Below are 15,956 nucleotides of genomic sequence, written 5' to 3'. Positions count from 1 at the left end.
GGGTGATGAAATGCTCGTACAGCCGACATGCCCACCCTGTGCTGCTGAGCGGGACGGGACGATGTGAGTCAGCTGTAATGGGAATGCAGGAGAGGTGCAAACAAAAGCGTCAGAAAGCAAAACTGCAGCTTATGGGGGTGCTCATAACTTTTCCCAGACTGGAATTCATCCCCATTCTCCAAAACAGAAACATGAAATTACTCTGTGACTTTTCATTTACAATTTGGCCCCAGAAAGTCACAGAAATTTGGGCTCTACTGTGAAGAATTTTCATCTGTCCTTTTTCATCCAATTTCTGCACACCTTAATGTTGCTTAAAATGGTTTGTCAGTTCTTCACTTTTCTGTTTGATGGTATCATGAATAACTGGGCAAATATAAATATGCATTTTGATGAAAACAATGGTTTTGAAAGGAACTAGACTGTAAATGGCACAGTGAAGCAACTGTCTTTTTGTTCTGTTTTGGTCTAGCATCAAACACAGCATGATCCCAGTCAATGGCTGTAATCCTTGGCAAGAACAATGATTATTAGGGATTTATAAATTAATAGCAAGTAATGATGAGTAGCAGTTACTAATAGTGCCTCTGTTCATTCTGGAATTTGCTCATCATGCCTGTGATACTGGAATGTATTAATGAAATATTTTGCATTTGCTAGCTGTCTCCCACATGCATGCATCAGCCTTCTCTCTCCCCTTTCTTTTTTTTCAATCTGTATGAGACTCCATTTGTTGGACAGTAAAAGAGGGTGCCTCCTGGGCTTTTGGGGAGTTTTGCACTGCTGAACCAGAGGAGATAAATTAATCTTCTAAAAGGATTTGACAGAGGCAGAGATCTCTGCAGTCCACTGCCATGGTATTTCTGCTATCCTGCATCCTTCCACTCCAATCTGCTGCCTTTGGTGTTTATGTCGGTGTGTGTGTCCCAAATGACACAACCTGAAGGAGATTTTGGGGATCTCCATAGCCCAACACTATGATTGCTTCAGTAAGGCAGGGACTTGAAGATATTTTTCCCTGCAGATGGTTTATTAATATGGTATCGCTATGCTGATGCTTCAGAAATACCCCCAGGGAATGGGTAGAATTCAACCCCATTGGGCTGTCCCAGGGTACTCAGTTTATCCCAAGATCCACTTTTATGTAAAGAATTACATCACAATTATAAATTTTGCCTCTTAAAACTGGGGACATGTGCAACCCCCACAAGCTCCACTCTGCAGCAAACACCTCACCTGACGTGACTCCACCATATCAAACAAGCATGTACTCTATCCACAAGGCCAAAAAATCAGCAGAACATCCTAGGAACCTCCAGGAGGTTGGGAGGTTTTGTGGGAATGCAGGAGATGTTCTATATCTGGGACCTTCGACATATCTTCATAAAATTTACTCAAGGTCTGAATCTATTCTGAATCTATTTTGTGTTGCATGACCATGGGTTTTGGGGTCATTTTTTTTTTTTTTTTTAAATCTGTTACGAGGCTCCAAAAACCCTAGTAGCATCAAACTAGAAACTTCATTCCAGAAATGTCAAACCACATCTTGAGAGATTCTGTGTGAGTCTGTGTTATCTATGTGTTTGTGTGCTTACTCCTATGCACCCATTGATTCTTCCTCGTGGGAACAGAAGCACAGCTTAAAATGCTAGTGCTGTCCCAAATGACACACAGTTGCTTCAATTCAGTATAGGTCTACCTACACACATATATACTTTTCTTTCTTCATTTCTCCTGTCTTTTATCTTTAGCATGCATCATAACTCTCCCATGGCACTTTTATTACAGGAAAGTGAAGGAATTCACAGAACAGCTAGTTCAGAAACACAGGCACTTTTGGATTTATAAATGAAAACATTCATTTTGCTGTTCTGCTGGGCTTTTGACATATTTCAACAACTTCACCAGATAAATGAGAGAAGTAGGATAGATGGACACAGGCTACATAAGAAACTTCAGGGAATCCAAAGAATTTCTATGTTAAATAAAACTGGGAAAAAATAACTATGCTGAATCACAAGGCTATTGGTGAATTCATAGCTCACATTGTCTATGTTGTGCAGTCTGGTTACATATCTGCATAAACACTCATATACGTATTTAAGATTTGTATCATATAATCAGATATTAATTCTACTAGTAAACATGAATTCACAGATATTTTCACATCATTACTCCTTCAAAATCACTGCTGCTCCAATCAGATAAAGACACCTCTTTTATCCTGGCGGGGCTTTAGCTTGGTGGGGAGGAAGGGGTGAAGTAGAATGCAGGCAAGGTCTATGAATTGACAGTCTCTGTGAGCAAATTCGTTGAGCTTACAAGTGGAGTAAGATGAATCTCATCCATAAAAACTCAAAACAGGACTTGCAGAAGATATGCATATTTCTGAGCAACAGCTAGAGCATGGGGCAGTAGCCTAGAGCATTGCAAATGACAAGGCACGCCGCTGTTCAGGCCACTGAACTGCGTTCAAATAGCCTATTCCTGAAGCAGTTGTTTAGGGCCATTTTATTCCCAGTGGAAGGAAAAACAGGGTTTCTAAGGGGCAATTGATCTTATCATATGAGCAAAAGATATGAAAAATCACACGGGTCAGCTAAGAAGAATGAAACCTGAAACCAGTTCTGGGAAAAACTGCAGATTCTCTAGGAAATGACATTATGGAGGAAATTCATGCTTAAAGTCAGGTGTAATTTTGACAACAGGTTTGGCTGAAAAAAAATAATTCCACTCATAGAGGAAAATGTTGAAAATGTAAAAATGTTTCGTTTCAAAATGATGCAGATGGATGCATTTTGATTTTTCACTCCAAAGCAGCAATCAATTAGTTGAGGTTAAAAAATTAGCTTTTAAAGTAATGAATAAGTAAAAAAATGAGCTGAAACCTATCACTAGGGGGCAAAGTATTTTTAATTGACCTCCAGATTAAATTATTGATGTATTTACTTGTTTATTTTCTTGTGGACATCACTGAAAAAATATTACAGTCTTCACTTTCTTTTTGGCTTCCGGATCAAAAAAATCCACACTTCACCCCTGATCTAATCCAGGCTTGGGTGGGTTTAAGGAGAGGGTAATGAAATGCCAGTCAATATCTTTGCTCCATCTGAAACCCCTTCTGCATGACTGGGTGTCGCAATGCAAGTTACTGCTGGAATGTACTATGTAATTCTGGCAAGAAGTCAATAGGCTCGAACTCCTCAAATAACCAAACCATGGTACTAAGAAATCAGTGGAGCAGGCAGCAGCCCAGACAGCCAGTCCATTAGCAGCTTAACCACAGCAGATGTAAAGTCACCAACAAAACTCCCTACGGAGACTCCCAAAGAGCCAGATGCTACTGCTATAAAAAGATCTTCTAGAAACTTGGCATGTCTCCTGCCCACATTTTTTTTAAAGAAACATTCTCTAGATAGGAGGTTATTTTTTTTTTAATTTGGGGTTAGGGGTAAGGGAGAGGAGGAGGGGAAGGGAAGGGCGAGATATTGCTTATTTATTCCGGTTTGTTTATGAGTGAATCTCGTGCTCTTGAAAACAAAATTCAGCAATAGCGTGTCCTGAGACACGGAAAGCAATAGGCACAATTCCAGCCTTCTCCTACACACAGCTTTCCTTTTGCACCTCGGACAGACCTGGGGATCCTTCCCCAAAGACCCCTGCAAATGCACTTGGGAGAAACACCAGCTCTTATTTTATTCTGTTCTGCTTCCCTGGGCCACTGGTGAGCCTGGTTTGCCCCGTGTGCTGCACTTCGGCAGTCACTCTTGGCTGGTGCACATCAACTCAGGGGGTTGTGCTTGGCCCGTTGGTCTTTGCCTCTCATGTTGCTCCATCAAAGGACTTAGTTGCCCACTTGCGGCACGACCAGCCCTTCCAGTTTTCCTGAAATAGTTGTGAGCCTCAGGTAAGGCCCAGCTGCTGGATTCATGTGATGAGGGGGTTTCAACTGTGATTTTAGTAACAGCAACAACAAAACCAGTAACAAAACCAGTAATAATGAGTAATCCTCATGGTACAGGTCCCATGTGTGCCAATAAGATAAGCACTGAAGCCTAGGACAGACGGAGACACCAACTCCCCAGATATCTGCACTTAGATGGTGAATGCCACCCATGTGCCCAGATGAAAGTCCTCACCTGCATCTGTGGATGAGGAGAGATGTTGCCTGGGGAATGTATGGAGAAATATTCTCCAAGATTTAGATATATACCTCAAGGTGACCCCTTCCTGGAAGTCTGAGTTGAGGAAGAAAGCAGCTGACGGTCCATTGGAGAGATTAGGATTTCTCCTCCACTTAAGCTGCACCTGATGTGGTACCTAAATCTCTTTGAAAAGAAGTCAGAACAAATGACCATGCTTTGATTTTGAGGGAAATGTTGACAGGTCTGGCCCTAGACCGGGCCGTGTAGGACTCATTTTGTGATGCCAATAGCGCAAATTAGAGATGAGTTTTGGTGATGGAACATCAGGGGCTGGAGGACAGAGAGGAGGTAGTCAGATGTAACTGCCAGCAGAGTGTTTCTGTACTGAGCCCTCACAGTGCTCCCCAGTTGTGTGAGTCCTAGAGCTCAAGGGGTCTTTACTCTGGAGATAACCTCGTAGGAGTATCGCAGAGGACAGGAGACATTCCCGAGAGATTCATTCCACTAGCAGGAAAGGGAGAAAGAACGACATTGTCCAACTACTGTACACCTTTGAGTCAAAACAATATTAGGCTATCATTAGGGTCTAAATATATATTTACAAGACAGTGAAGGCAAGATGCCTCTGAAATGGTGTTTGCTCCAAGACAAACTAGGCCCTAGGGAATCACAGGAGCCGATGCTGAGAATGGAAGTGGCTGCCCACAGAAGGAGCCCTGAGGGGGAGATGGACCATTGGTGGGGGCTATTTCTGGTGTCCACCTCTGGTACGCTACAGCAGACCTAGCTGCTAACCTCACGGCCTTATCAATGGCCTGTTCAACACATGACTCTGCTGAGGACTGATGCTTCAGAGGTGGTTTCTTCAGAACCAGTGATTCATGGTGACAATGGTTTTTGCCACTTATTTGCACCTTTGTGTACCATTAACCCAGGCTAGATAGAAGACATTCCTGTCATTATTAGCATCTTGCTACTCGTCCCTCTGCACTAGCTTTTTGAATTTCCTTTAGCATTTTCTTGTTATTGCCATCAGCTTGATACTGCATTTAGCTCTCTAACTGCTGATTTTCTATTATGGCTATTCAGTGGTACATTTTGTTACAGCTCGTATATTCATGTAATTTGATAGTTTGTGTTCTCTCATTCATAGCAATTCTTCTCTGTGGGGATGACCTATTCAGTCATCGCTATGCAGTTTGTATCCTGGTATTCCAATGTTCCACTGATTATCTTTCCTCCGCTAAGTTTCCAAGTTGTCTGTTTTAACGATACTTCTTGCTTAAATGGAGTGTTGCATATTCCGATTTCTTGGTATTTCCTAACAAACTGTACCAGCCTCTAGCTTCTCCTTTTTCTGCTCCCAAAGGATATATCTTTTTTTTTCTTTTTAAATCATTATTCCCCAGAAAATGAGTCAACTTAATCCATGTGCATTTTCATGCTTCTCAACTTTCCATTGCCCCTACTGAGGTTTTTCCCAACAACATTTATTTCCCATTTCCCCTCCCTCACACAGACACAGAAACAATGGTGAAACCAGGTGACAAAGAATCCCATGTTTTACTACGAAAAGCTGCATGACCAAGACACGTATATTAGAACAATTTCCAGTTTGCATTGGGAAAGACTTTTTACTTGTTTCATAGGTCAGACTGTTGGAATGGGAGGTAATCTTTGCGGAGAAGAGATGCATTTTAGTAAACATTGTGTACATTACTGTTTTGCTTTGGTTTTTTTTCTTTTACATCTTGTATGTTAATGGTGGTAACGGTGGTATCTTCCAAAGTTGAGAAACATGTGAACAAGGTTGTGTTTGTTGCTGATTGCTGGGCATTCTGCTTTTACTGCTTTTCTCTGAAGACTAAGAGTATTGCTTGCATACATGAGATTTATACAACTGCTTTATTTTCTTTTCTCCCTTACTCTCTTACAGCTGTTTTTTACAAATGCAGTAAACAGAAAGAGAAGGGTCCAGTTGTTTTGGAAGGAAGAGGGGAGGGAAGGATATGCATAAATGACAAATACATTTTTTGATTGATTTAGTCATGAAAAAAATTACTCTCTTTTTCTTCCCTCTCGCTTAACAATTTTATATTGCTGTTTATGTTCCATATCAGAAAAAAATTACAATGCCCAGGTATTCATAGTTCACATTCCAGTTTCTTCAGTTTCCTGAGTGTATTGCATCTCCACAGAGGCTGCCCTCTTCCCATGAAGAAACAAGTCAAAACAAACAAAAAAAACATTTTTCCAAATAACTTTAGGGACAGCACATTTTGTAGCTCTGTAATGGGAATCCGGGCTGAAAAATGAGAAGACATTCCATTACATCGAAATCCAAAGCCAGCATCTGGGGTCCTCGGCGCCTATCTTGTCCTAAAAATAAAGTTATTTTTAAGCATTAGAGGAAGAAAGAAGAAACAAACAACGCCACCAGGAACCAGTCTCAGTCGTCCTCATGCATCTGTACTCAGCTTACAGGCAGTGAGGTCTGCAGCTGAGTGTCTCTGCACTATGCAGACGCCAGACGACATCAAAGAGCAATCACACAACATGACAAAACATCCTTAGTCAGTCCCAACCCCACAATCTTACACTCCATGTGTAAATGATGGACAAAACATGGGAAGCAGCTATATGGAGAGGCAATGTAGCCATGTCAGACATGAAGCCAGGGTAAAGACCCAGCTTTCCAGAAAATCAGTCCAGTTCCTGAGCCACTAGACAGTTTCTCCTACTTCTGTTATCCCTCTATTATCTGTACTCAGTGTCCCACCAGCAAGATTTGAGCAGAGGGATTTCTCTTAAATAACATCTAGATTTCAGGCAGGATTCAGTTCCTGAACCATAAGCATCTGATGCAATTTGAGAGTCCCAAGGCATTCAGAACATTCCCATACAGATGACAAATATGACAGTATTTGTGGGAGATTTGTCCTTTTCAACATTGGCAGTTGGACTCACTGCACCTATGTCCCTTCTTTGGAGGAGGTGAATCACTCTCCATGCTCCATCTAACTGGACCTCCTTTAGGTCTGGAAACAGATTAGGTCCCTACATGTGGGACACTGAATTGAGCTTCTGTGTACACATTATGGGCTGTCCCTTCAGCTGTACTGCTCTGCTATTGAGCTTATATGTTTAAAGTTAAGTAGGGTGGTTTTGCAACACAAGGTTTGTTTTAGAGAAGTAGGTATCTGAACAACTCTCTCAACATCCAGCTTACTCCCAAAGATGTTCTTCCCCAGCATTTTGGGCTGTTTGACCAGCTCCCGTGAACGGATAGGCACCCAAGAGATAGGCCACGAGATAAGATGACTCTGCTCATCACGCGTTCCGTCACACGGCAGTGGGATAGTTGTGTTCGTTGCCTTCACAGGGGGTCCATGTAGTCACTGCACATATCCCACAGCCCTGCTCTACACCGCAGTCGTCACTGGACCACAAGTAGGGTATAGTGCTTTCTAGCTATGTGAGAAAGCTTCATGTGTCCTGCTGCCCATCTCCTTCCCACTGAATAGAGTAAGGACTAGTTGTGTAGCCAATCTGGGAGTGTTTTCTATAATGATGTCTACTGTGAAGGAAGACTAGTTGGCTATAATTCTGGAGAGCACTTGACCAGGGGGTGCTGAAAAAAACGGTGGAAGAGTCACTAACTAAAGATGTAATTGATTACTCTGTGTTATAAATAGTACGTAGCACCTGAGGACAAGCCAGTGGAAAGGCTGTGTATAAGAAAAGTCAATACAGAGTAGTCACAACAACTATGCTTAGAAAATAAAGAGAAAAGGAAAGACACAGTTCAGTTCTTAGATTGGGATACAGCTCTAGCTTTCCTCCAGCATATGGGAATGGCCAAGAAACACGAGCCACTACTTTATTTTTGGACTCAGATCCAGATTCCCACTGATTTCAAACCCAGTGCTTTGGGATTTGCTTGTTCTATGCTCTATGGCAAAGGGCCATCACGCTTTCAAGGGTAAAGGCTGCATTTGTCTTTCCCTAAACATGCCAACAGCAGGGAGTGGAGGATGCCACCCCGCATGATGCCCATCGTGGCTCATTGGCAAATTAGTGGCACATTGGTTCTCTGTGAGTCAGGAGCTCTCAGCTCCCTTTCCAAACCTATCACAAGCGAAGACACTCTTGCTGGCTCCCATGCTGCGGCTCCCATGCTGCATCTCCCAGCCCTGTGCCAGCTTTACAGCTTGCCACGGCTCACTTGTCTTCTTCAGTGGCTGACGTTGCTTTAGGTGACTAGAAAGACTTTTGACATTGGAATGGGAATTTCCATGTCAGTGGGTTTAGGATAGAATTAAGGATTGAAACATCTCTAAATAACAAGGAAGGATCACACCAGTGGTGGGATTACCCACTACGGCTGTGGACCAGCCCAGATCTTTGGAATCCAATACTGGGAGCCAGTGTTGGAAAACTGAATGTATGTTCAGAGAAGATAAATGCCTTTAAGAAAGAAAACTGGACCATAACAAGAAAAGAAACCCAGCCATCTTTTTAGCCAGTTTACATTTTGTTCAGTTATGTCTTGGAACAAAAGGCCCAAAAACCTGGATGCGACTCCTACTTAACTCCCTCCCTCAGATGCGAGTGAACATAATCCAAAGTCACCACACAACAGACAGGTCTTGGTGGGCTGTGATAATGTCAGCTCTAAAAGCAAAACAAAGTCAGGCCTGGTCAGGACAGAGTAGAAAAATAAACCAAAGCAGAAGAAAAAAACCCAAATCAAAACAAACCAACAAAACCCAAAACAACCAGAACGAATCTGAAAGAAGCCACTGCTTTTCCCAGTTTGTCAGATACTTTGCAGAATAGATGGAGTTGGTTAACTCTTAGGTCAGACCTTACCCAAGAGCTGAACAGAGGTAAAAAATGGTGAATGCCTGTTGAAAAAAGCAGGCACCTTTTCCAGGAATACAAAAATAAACGATAATCAGGAAATACTGGAAATAAAGTTCAGCTCATTTGCAATGGTGAGACAGAGACACCGTTAATGGTACTGTGGTTTGGACAACACCACTGAATAAAACCAGAAGATTTGCCGGACAAAGCTCATGTCTTTTCCTGGAAAATCAACCCATTTGCCAGGAGATGTTGGGAGCCAGATTTATGGAAGGCCAATAATTATCCTTCTAGTGTAGGTTCAGCGACATAAGCTTGCATTACTTCTTCTTATCTACTTTCCCTTGTACTTTTTGCCCACTCTTTCTCTAGACAGCTCTGTTCTAACTCCTTGCCTTTTTAGGAGAAGTCTAGAAGCAGGGACTTGTACGTGGACATGAAAAATACACATCCTTTGAAGTTTCCAGTCAATCATAAAGGAATGACCACTTGTTCTTTGGAAATCAAATCCTTTTACAATATATTGCATTGGACTTCTAAAATAGAGGTGTCCAGTTTTACCAGACAACTGCAGAAAGGTCATTGATTTTCTGTGCACTTGATGGGATGAAGATAACATTTTACTCATTCTTGTCCTACTTCCTTGTACAGCATGCTGAAAATATTCATTCTCTTTGATTAGTCACACATTCTTCAAGCCTGTCTACCTCAGATGCCAAAACCAAAATAATAGGGTATGCAAGGAGGACAGAAGAGACTCACCTGGCATTCAGTTAGCCATGATGTGTTTCACAAAAGCTGGAAACAAGAGAAAGAGAAGGGTCATTTATCAGTTCCCTTTCACTGAACTCAGTAACATCCTGGGTATCTCAGCTTGGTTGTTATTTAAATTCACTCTTCTTGCTTTCTCCAATGCAATGAAGGCAACACCGCTTTATTAATAAGATTCCAGATATCAGGTGCTAAATGCTTTGTAAGTCCTTAAGATAATATATGCAGTGCAGTGTAGCCAGCAGTCTCAGTAGCCAGTAGAAATGAACACACACATCAGTTAATCCATAGCTTGCTTAATCCCTTTCCCCTGGCTGCCATATGGAACTGGCCTTCCAAAGTATACAGCCATGAGAAACTCCAGGTCCTCACCCTGCAAGGCTTCCAAGACTTCAGCACATTTGTACTAGTCAGGGGGCACTGAAGGTGTCTCTGGAGCGAACCTCCAGAATCCACAGAAGGTCACCAAGTCAGGTAACCCAACTGTATCTCTCCAGTGAACTCAGGTTTACAAACAAACATGGTATTTCAAAGTGAAATTAAGCTTTTGTTTCAAAAAGGGTCGGGGTTCTATTTTTCTCCATTTAAAAAAGCATTCATTATATATAATTTTGAAATTCGAAAGGAAAAGGAAAAATACATTTTGCAGTAAGGAAATATGTTTTCCTTCCCAATAATACCCCCATGCTATGAATTTCTGTGAATTCAGCATAAGTTCATGAGTCATTTGGGTTGGCTAAATCTACAGATTTCTACCAATAAACTACTTGTTAAAGTTTCTCTGGGATCAGATCACTGGTGTTTGTAGATAGGAGACCACCAATGCAAATATTCATAAAAGGCTCAGTGAGTACTACAGACTAGCTAAATCACCATCATACAATGTCAGTCACCAGTTAACCTGAAGAAGGACTCAGCTGTGTATGAAAGCTTGTGTTCATGATCCCTGCTAGAATATTGTGGTTTTATTGAACAGCCTAAAGCATGTAGGCTTGCTAGATGCAGGAGAGAACCACAGTCCACGAACTTGTGACCAAATAATTTTATTCTGGCTTTCTACAATAGCAATGAAGTAAAATGGAAGGCCTTGTAAGATTATTAGGACACCAAAGAGGATGCTGAGGATAACATTTTTTTGCTGATTTTTTTTTAAGGAAAATCTAGTGATTTTCTGTAAGGAAGTCTCCAAAGGGATGTATATCTCTTTTTGAGAGAATAAGGAACTGTGGGAGCAGGTAGAAAAAAATATTTTTTTAAAAAAGCCCCACCTCCTGAAAGGGCCGTGACCATTCAGCTATGGAAAATAGAAGTAACCTTCAACAGATAGGGTATATCAGATGAATTATGGAATCTGAATTGGTCTAAAATTTGTGAAAGAACACACCCTGCCCTAGATCTTCCACAAATTTAAACTTCCTGAGGATAATTGCAACAAAGCCTTCAAGCACGAGCACTGCTCAGGCTGGAGTGGTCATACCTACCTTCATAGTTAATACAGCCATTGGCGTCTTCCTGACCAGCCATCAGCTTATCAACTTCCTCTTCAGTCAACCTCTCACCTGGGTGGAAAGCAAGATGCCTGTTCAGTACCTTTTTTTAGGAATTTATGAAGCACAGTTCAAAGAACCAAAGAATAAAAAAGAGAGTGAGAGAGAAGAGGGGATTTTCTCTTCGGTTTAATTTGTGGTGCTGACTGCTAGGAAAGCTACTTTTGTACTTGCAGACTGAGAAAATTTGATCTGAAAACCAGAAAGACAGAATAAATATGGAAACCCACATGATATCATGTTCACATACTCATTCTTCTAAGAATAAGCTTTCACTAAGTGCCAAATCTTGAAGGCTTTAGTCGCTTTTTAACCAAGTCCTCACGAAGAAAACTCTTATTAAAGTCACCATCTAGTTTGCCTCTGAGTTTGAGGTTCAGGAAGATTTCAAGGTCAAACTTAGGATCTCTGTTTCGGATAAGAAATCCATTCATTTTAATTTAGTTATCTAAATATCACATGTCTATTTGCCTATAAAGCTTCATTTTGGTTAAGCAGGGACGAACCCAATCCATCCCCTTATTCTGATATTAGGCACTGATTTTAGGATGATGTCAAATGAGTTCCAGAAAAGTAAACAAGAAATCTGGGGGTGATTTCAGCTGAAATCATAGAAAATAAAATAAAATAAAATAAAATAAAATAAAATAAAATAAAATAAAATAAAATAAAATAAAATACGTTGGGTGTGATGTGCTATTCATGTTGTTCCACTTTTCCATCACTGAGTTTTGGCACACAGGAACAAGTCCTCAGCTGTTGTGAACCTGGAAAATTCAACCGATTTTTGGAAAATTGAACAGAAAAGCATGCTAATTTACAGAATATTTGGCTGTGCCTAGCATTTGTTTGGCATTTAGAGATTCCGCTCTAAACAGAACTGACAATTCTTAAGATTGAAATACTTCCTGTGGGTGCTTGAAAATCAGACATTGCCACATTGTTCTCGGTTACTGGAAAGAGAAGGGTAAGTACAAAAGTACACTGCCCACAGTGGTTTCTTTGTCCCAGGTAAGGTTAGACAGGGCATCAGTCCTGACCCTGTGGGTTTTTTTTTGTCATCACTGAATTTGGTCCCCAAACTGATCCAATAGCATCAGTGATAAAAAGGAAAATAGCATTGCTTTCTTCTCTTATTCCCTGTGTCATTCATAGACATGGATATGTCATTGAATGAAAACCCCTGGGCATTAAAGGTTTGGCTTCTTGAATTGATGTCCCAGGTCAAAACCCATCATTGGAATCCTTTGGTCTAAACCAAATCTCTTTTGTAAAGCTTCATCCTTTTTGAAAATAGTGGACAAACACTAGTGGAAAAGGCTGATCTTGAGAAGTGCTTATTGGATTCAGATGACAACATGGCAGTGCCTTCTAATCCAAATTGGAAACCTGTCATTAAGTTACAGCCAAATTTTCTGTCCTGCACTCATTCAGTTGTCATCACTCTCTGTGAAAAACTCAGCTCCTGAAGTAAAAATTTGAGAGGACAGACAAATATTTATCCCTCCTGAAAAAACAGGGGCTTTTCATTTCAGAGACACTTCTGTTAAACAGATGACTGATAAAGAAGTGCTTCATCTTAAAACTTTTCTTGAAGGTGCAGAAAGATGGAGAAAAATGTTGAAGGAATTGATGGGATTTCCAATATTTGGATAATTTTACGGTGGTAGAAATATAATATTTATTGGAGAAATAAAACGGTAGAACAAAGAAGCAAGGAAGGAAGGAAGAAAGGAAGTCAGGCAGGCAAATGTTTGAGCTGTAGATCAGTGATTTTTAGCTTCATTATTAAAGAAATTTTTTTTAGTCTTTACAACTGAGGACAATGTGATAGCTGCAGTCTTGCCCAGTCTTTTTCTCCATAAAGGTTACCCATAACGATACAAGCTGTATGGGAAAGACCTCAGTGATGAAGTTGCATGAGGGAAGGTTCACCTTACCCAGTGTAGCCAAAACGTGGCGGAGTTCAGCCCCCATCACGGTTCCATTTCCCTCCTTGTCGAACACGCGCAGACCCTCCACAAAGTCCTCATAGGTGCCTGTGTCTTTTGTCTTGGCAATATGCTGGAGCATGGGCAGGAAAGTCTCAAAGTCGATCATCTTGGAGTTCATGTCTACAAAGACACAGATAGAAAAGAAAGTTTTGGTGGATCCTGGAAGAGTTGAGGACTAATCATGGGGCATCCACCATGGGCAGGTGATGACGGTAGAAGAACTGTGGCAATAAATGCCAGCTAAAGGGGAGAGAAGAGCATAGAAATATCCTAAGTACAGATGGAAGAATGGACAGTCAGAGTGGGAAAGAGGTGTGGCAAAGAGACAAATATGAGTTTTTAAAAGATAGATAGATAGATAGATAGATAGATAGTTAGATAGATAGATATCTCCTAGTATCTGACATACACAAACATCAAGGAAAAAAATACCATTAGACTCCCAAGGCTGTTCCATGCAACATAAAAGTATGAAACTAAGCAGAAGACAGTAAGAGAAGCTCATTCCAAATACAAAATCAGCTCTGCTTTGCAGTTCTATAACACAGAGGTGTTTAAAACCATACTGGGAGAGGAGCTTCAGAGCAAATAGGCAGGTCCAGGGCTGTGTATCCCATTTTCCTGATTCTTTGCCTAAGAGCATTTTGTTCCCATATGACTCTCTGTCCTGCCTGCCACTGTGTCATTGCAATATCCTGACATATCATAGTTATTGAATTTTTGAGGGCCTAATTGTTAGTTCCACCTCAGTGGGAGGAAAGGACAGAGATGTAAACTAGAAAATGCCTGAATGTAGATAATGGTGGGAGAGAGATTTCCTTTGTTCTGAAGAGATATCCAGTGTATGGTGAATGTTGAAGGGAGATATTACTGCAATCATTACAGACCTAACACACACTTTTGTAGAACAAGCTGTGTCCTCACAATCAGTCTATCCCTTTGTTTCTTTGGATGTCTTCAACATGTCTGCGTTTTTAGTAAACACACGTGAATGCCTGTCATCAAAGCAATTTTAAAAGGTAAAAACTTGTTATTGTAAAACACAATGACGCACAGGGCCATTAAATAAATTCATTCTCCTAGATTTGAGACAATTATATTGACTGCAAGATCACTTTTTTTCCTCATTTACTTTTCTGCTAGTGATTTGCAGAGGCTGTTCCACATCCTTTGTTATTTCACAATTAATCTTTCCATCAGAAAATGGAGACCTCATTTGTTTCATGAATAATTCTTAGAGCGATCTCTTTCAAAACAAACACAAAGGAGGACACCAACCTTCCGGTTTGGGTCTGCCAAGCACTTTCATGACCTCAGCCTGGGTTGGATTTTGCCCCAAAGCTCTCAAGACATCTCCGCACTGTGCATATGTGATTTTCATCTCAGATTTAGGAGTCCGGTCGAAAAGTGAGAATGCTTCCTTAAATTCTGGAAGACAAAAAGAAAAAGAAAAGTATGCCATAGTCCCCCAGAAAAAGTCAAAGCAAGCCTAGACCTTCTGCCTAACTAGCTCTGCCTGACCCTTTTATTTTGCAGTTTGGGAAAAAGTTTGATGAGCTCTGCTGTTGCTGTTATCTGCATTGTTTGTGTTCCACCTCCCCTGCATTTTCCGGTTCAATCAGGGAATAGAATCCGCGAGGTCAAGTGCTCTTCACATGGTATTTCCGTCTCTGCTATCATTGGGAAGTGCAGAAAACCTTAGAGAAATGGTTGGCCTTGAGAGCTTTCCAGCTCAGCAGGAGCACTCGGGATGGCACAGAATTCAACAGCAGTTCTACTCCTTAGCAAACTGGATTCAGCATTGTACGCTTCGAGAGCACTGACACAGCCCACTGACATACAGGAGCACCTCTATTAGCAGGTAACAAGATATGCCACGATAACCTACTGGAATTATCACACCACAAGCAGTCGATTGGTAGGGGAGGGTGAAGGTATATGGAGAACCTTAAAACTGATAAATTGTTGGATTTAACAGTGTCAAGGAGCAGATCCAGAAGAATCCTCTGATTTTTTTTTCTAGCACCCAGTCCAATTGCATCTGGAGAAGTAAGGTTTGGTATGCCATCAGCTAGAGACCAGATCTCATGTGTGGCGATGCAATCATTCCCTCCAGTGGTTTCACATCTGCCTGCTTTCCCCTGTGCACCCCTGCAGAGCCCTTCCCCTTGCAAAAGAGCCAGCTCCCCTCTACTACACCTTGTGAACAGATCCTCGTGTCTTCTCTTTAATTCTGGCCGAAGAGGGAGTCCCTTACCACTGTGAGCAGCACTATCTTGACAAAGGCATTCCCATGGAAGAGGGTCCCTGTTCTACCACTAATTACATGTAGATGTGGTACTTAGGGACAGGGCTTAGTGGTGGACTTGGCAGTGCCATTAACAGTTTGACTCAATCACGTTAAAGGTCTTTTCCAACGTAAATGATTCTATGATTCTATGCTTCTAATTAATGGGGACAATGCGGGATCCTAGGGTTTCCCCAGACACAGTAGTTACTCAGGTTCACCTCTCCCTGTTGGAGTTGCAGACACATTGCAGAGACAGAGGAACATCTCAGGGTGCAAGCAGCAGTAGCAGGCTGTTACCCTTTACTGAACACACTGCAGAGTGCACGGTCCATGAGTGATCACA

At 41.4% G+C, this 15,956-nt stretch overlaps 1 protein-coding gene across 1 annotated transcript in view; it reads right to left on the bottom strand.

Annotated features, from left to right (window-relative positions):
- Positions 1–5,689: 5,689 nt before the first annotated feature.
- MYL3 (myosin light chain 3) overlaps positions 5,690–15,956 on the bottom strand; it is a 35,801-nt gene continuing 25,534 nt past the window's right edge. Inside the window, exons 3-7 of the mRNA XM_075043635.1 lie at positions 14,602–14,751; positions 13,270–13,443; positions 11,264–11,341; positions 9,774–9,809; positions 5,690–6,524 (exon numbers count right to left, since the gene is read on the bottom strand). Of these exons, the coding sequence (XP_074899736.1) occupies positions 9,781–9,809; positions 11,264–11,341; positions 13,270–13,443; positions 14,602–14,751 (431 nt within the window). The 3' untranslated portion in view covers positions 5,690–6,524; positions 9,774–9,780. The remainder of the gene's footprint in view (positions 6,525–9,773; positions 9,810–11,263; positions 11,342–13,269; positions 13,444–14,601; positions 14,752–15,956) is intronic.

The sequence above is a fragment of the Buteo buteo genome, chromosome 2 (genome assembly GCF_964188355.1).
Source record: "Buteo buteo chromosome 2, bButBut1.hap1.1, whole genome shotgun sequence".
NCBI classification, from domain to species: domain Eukaryota; kingdom Metazoa; phylum Chordata; class Aves; order Accipitriformes; family Accipitridae; genus Buteo; species Buteo buteo.
This window is presented reverse-complemented; position numbering and strand designations above follow the sequence as displayed.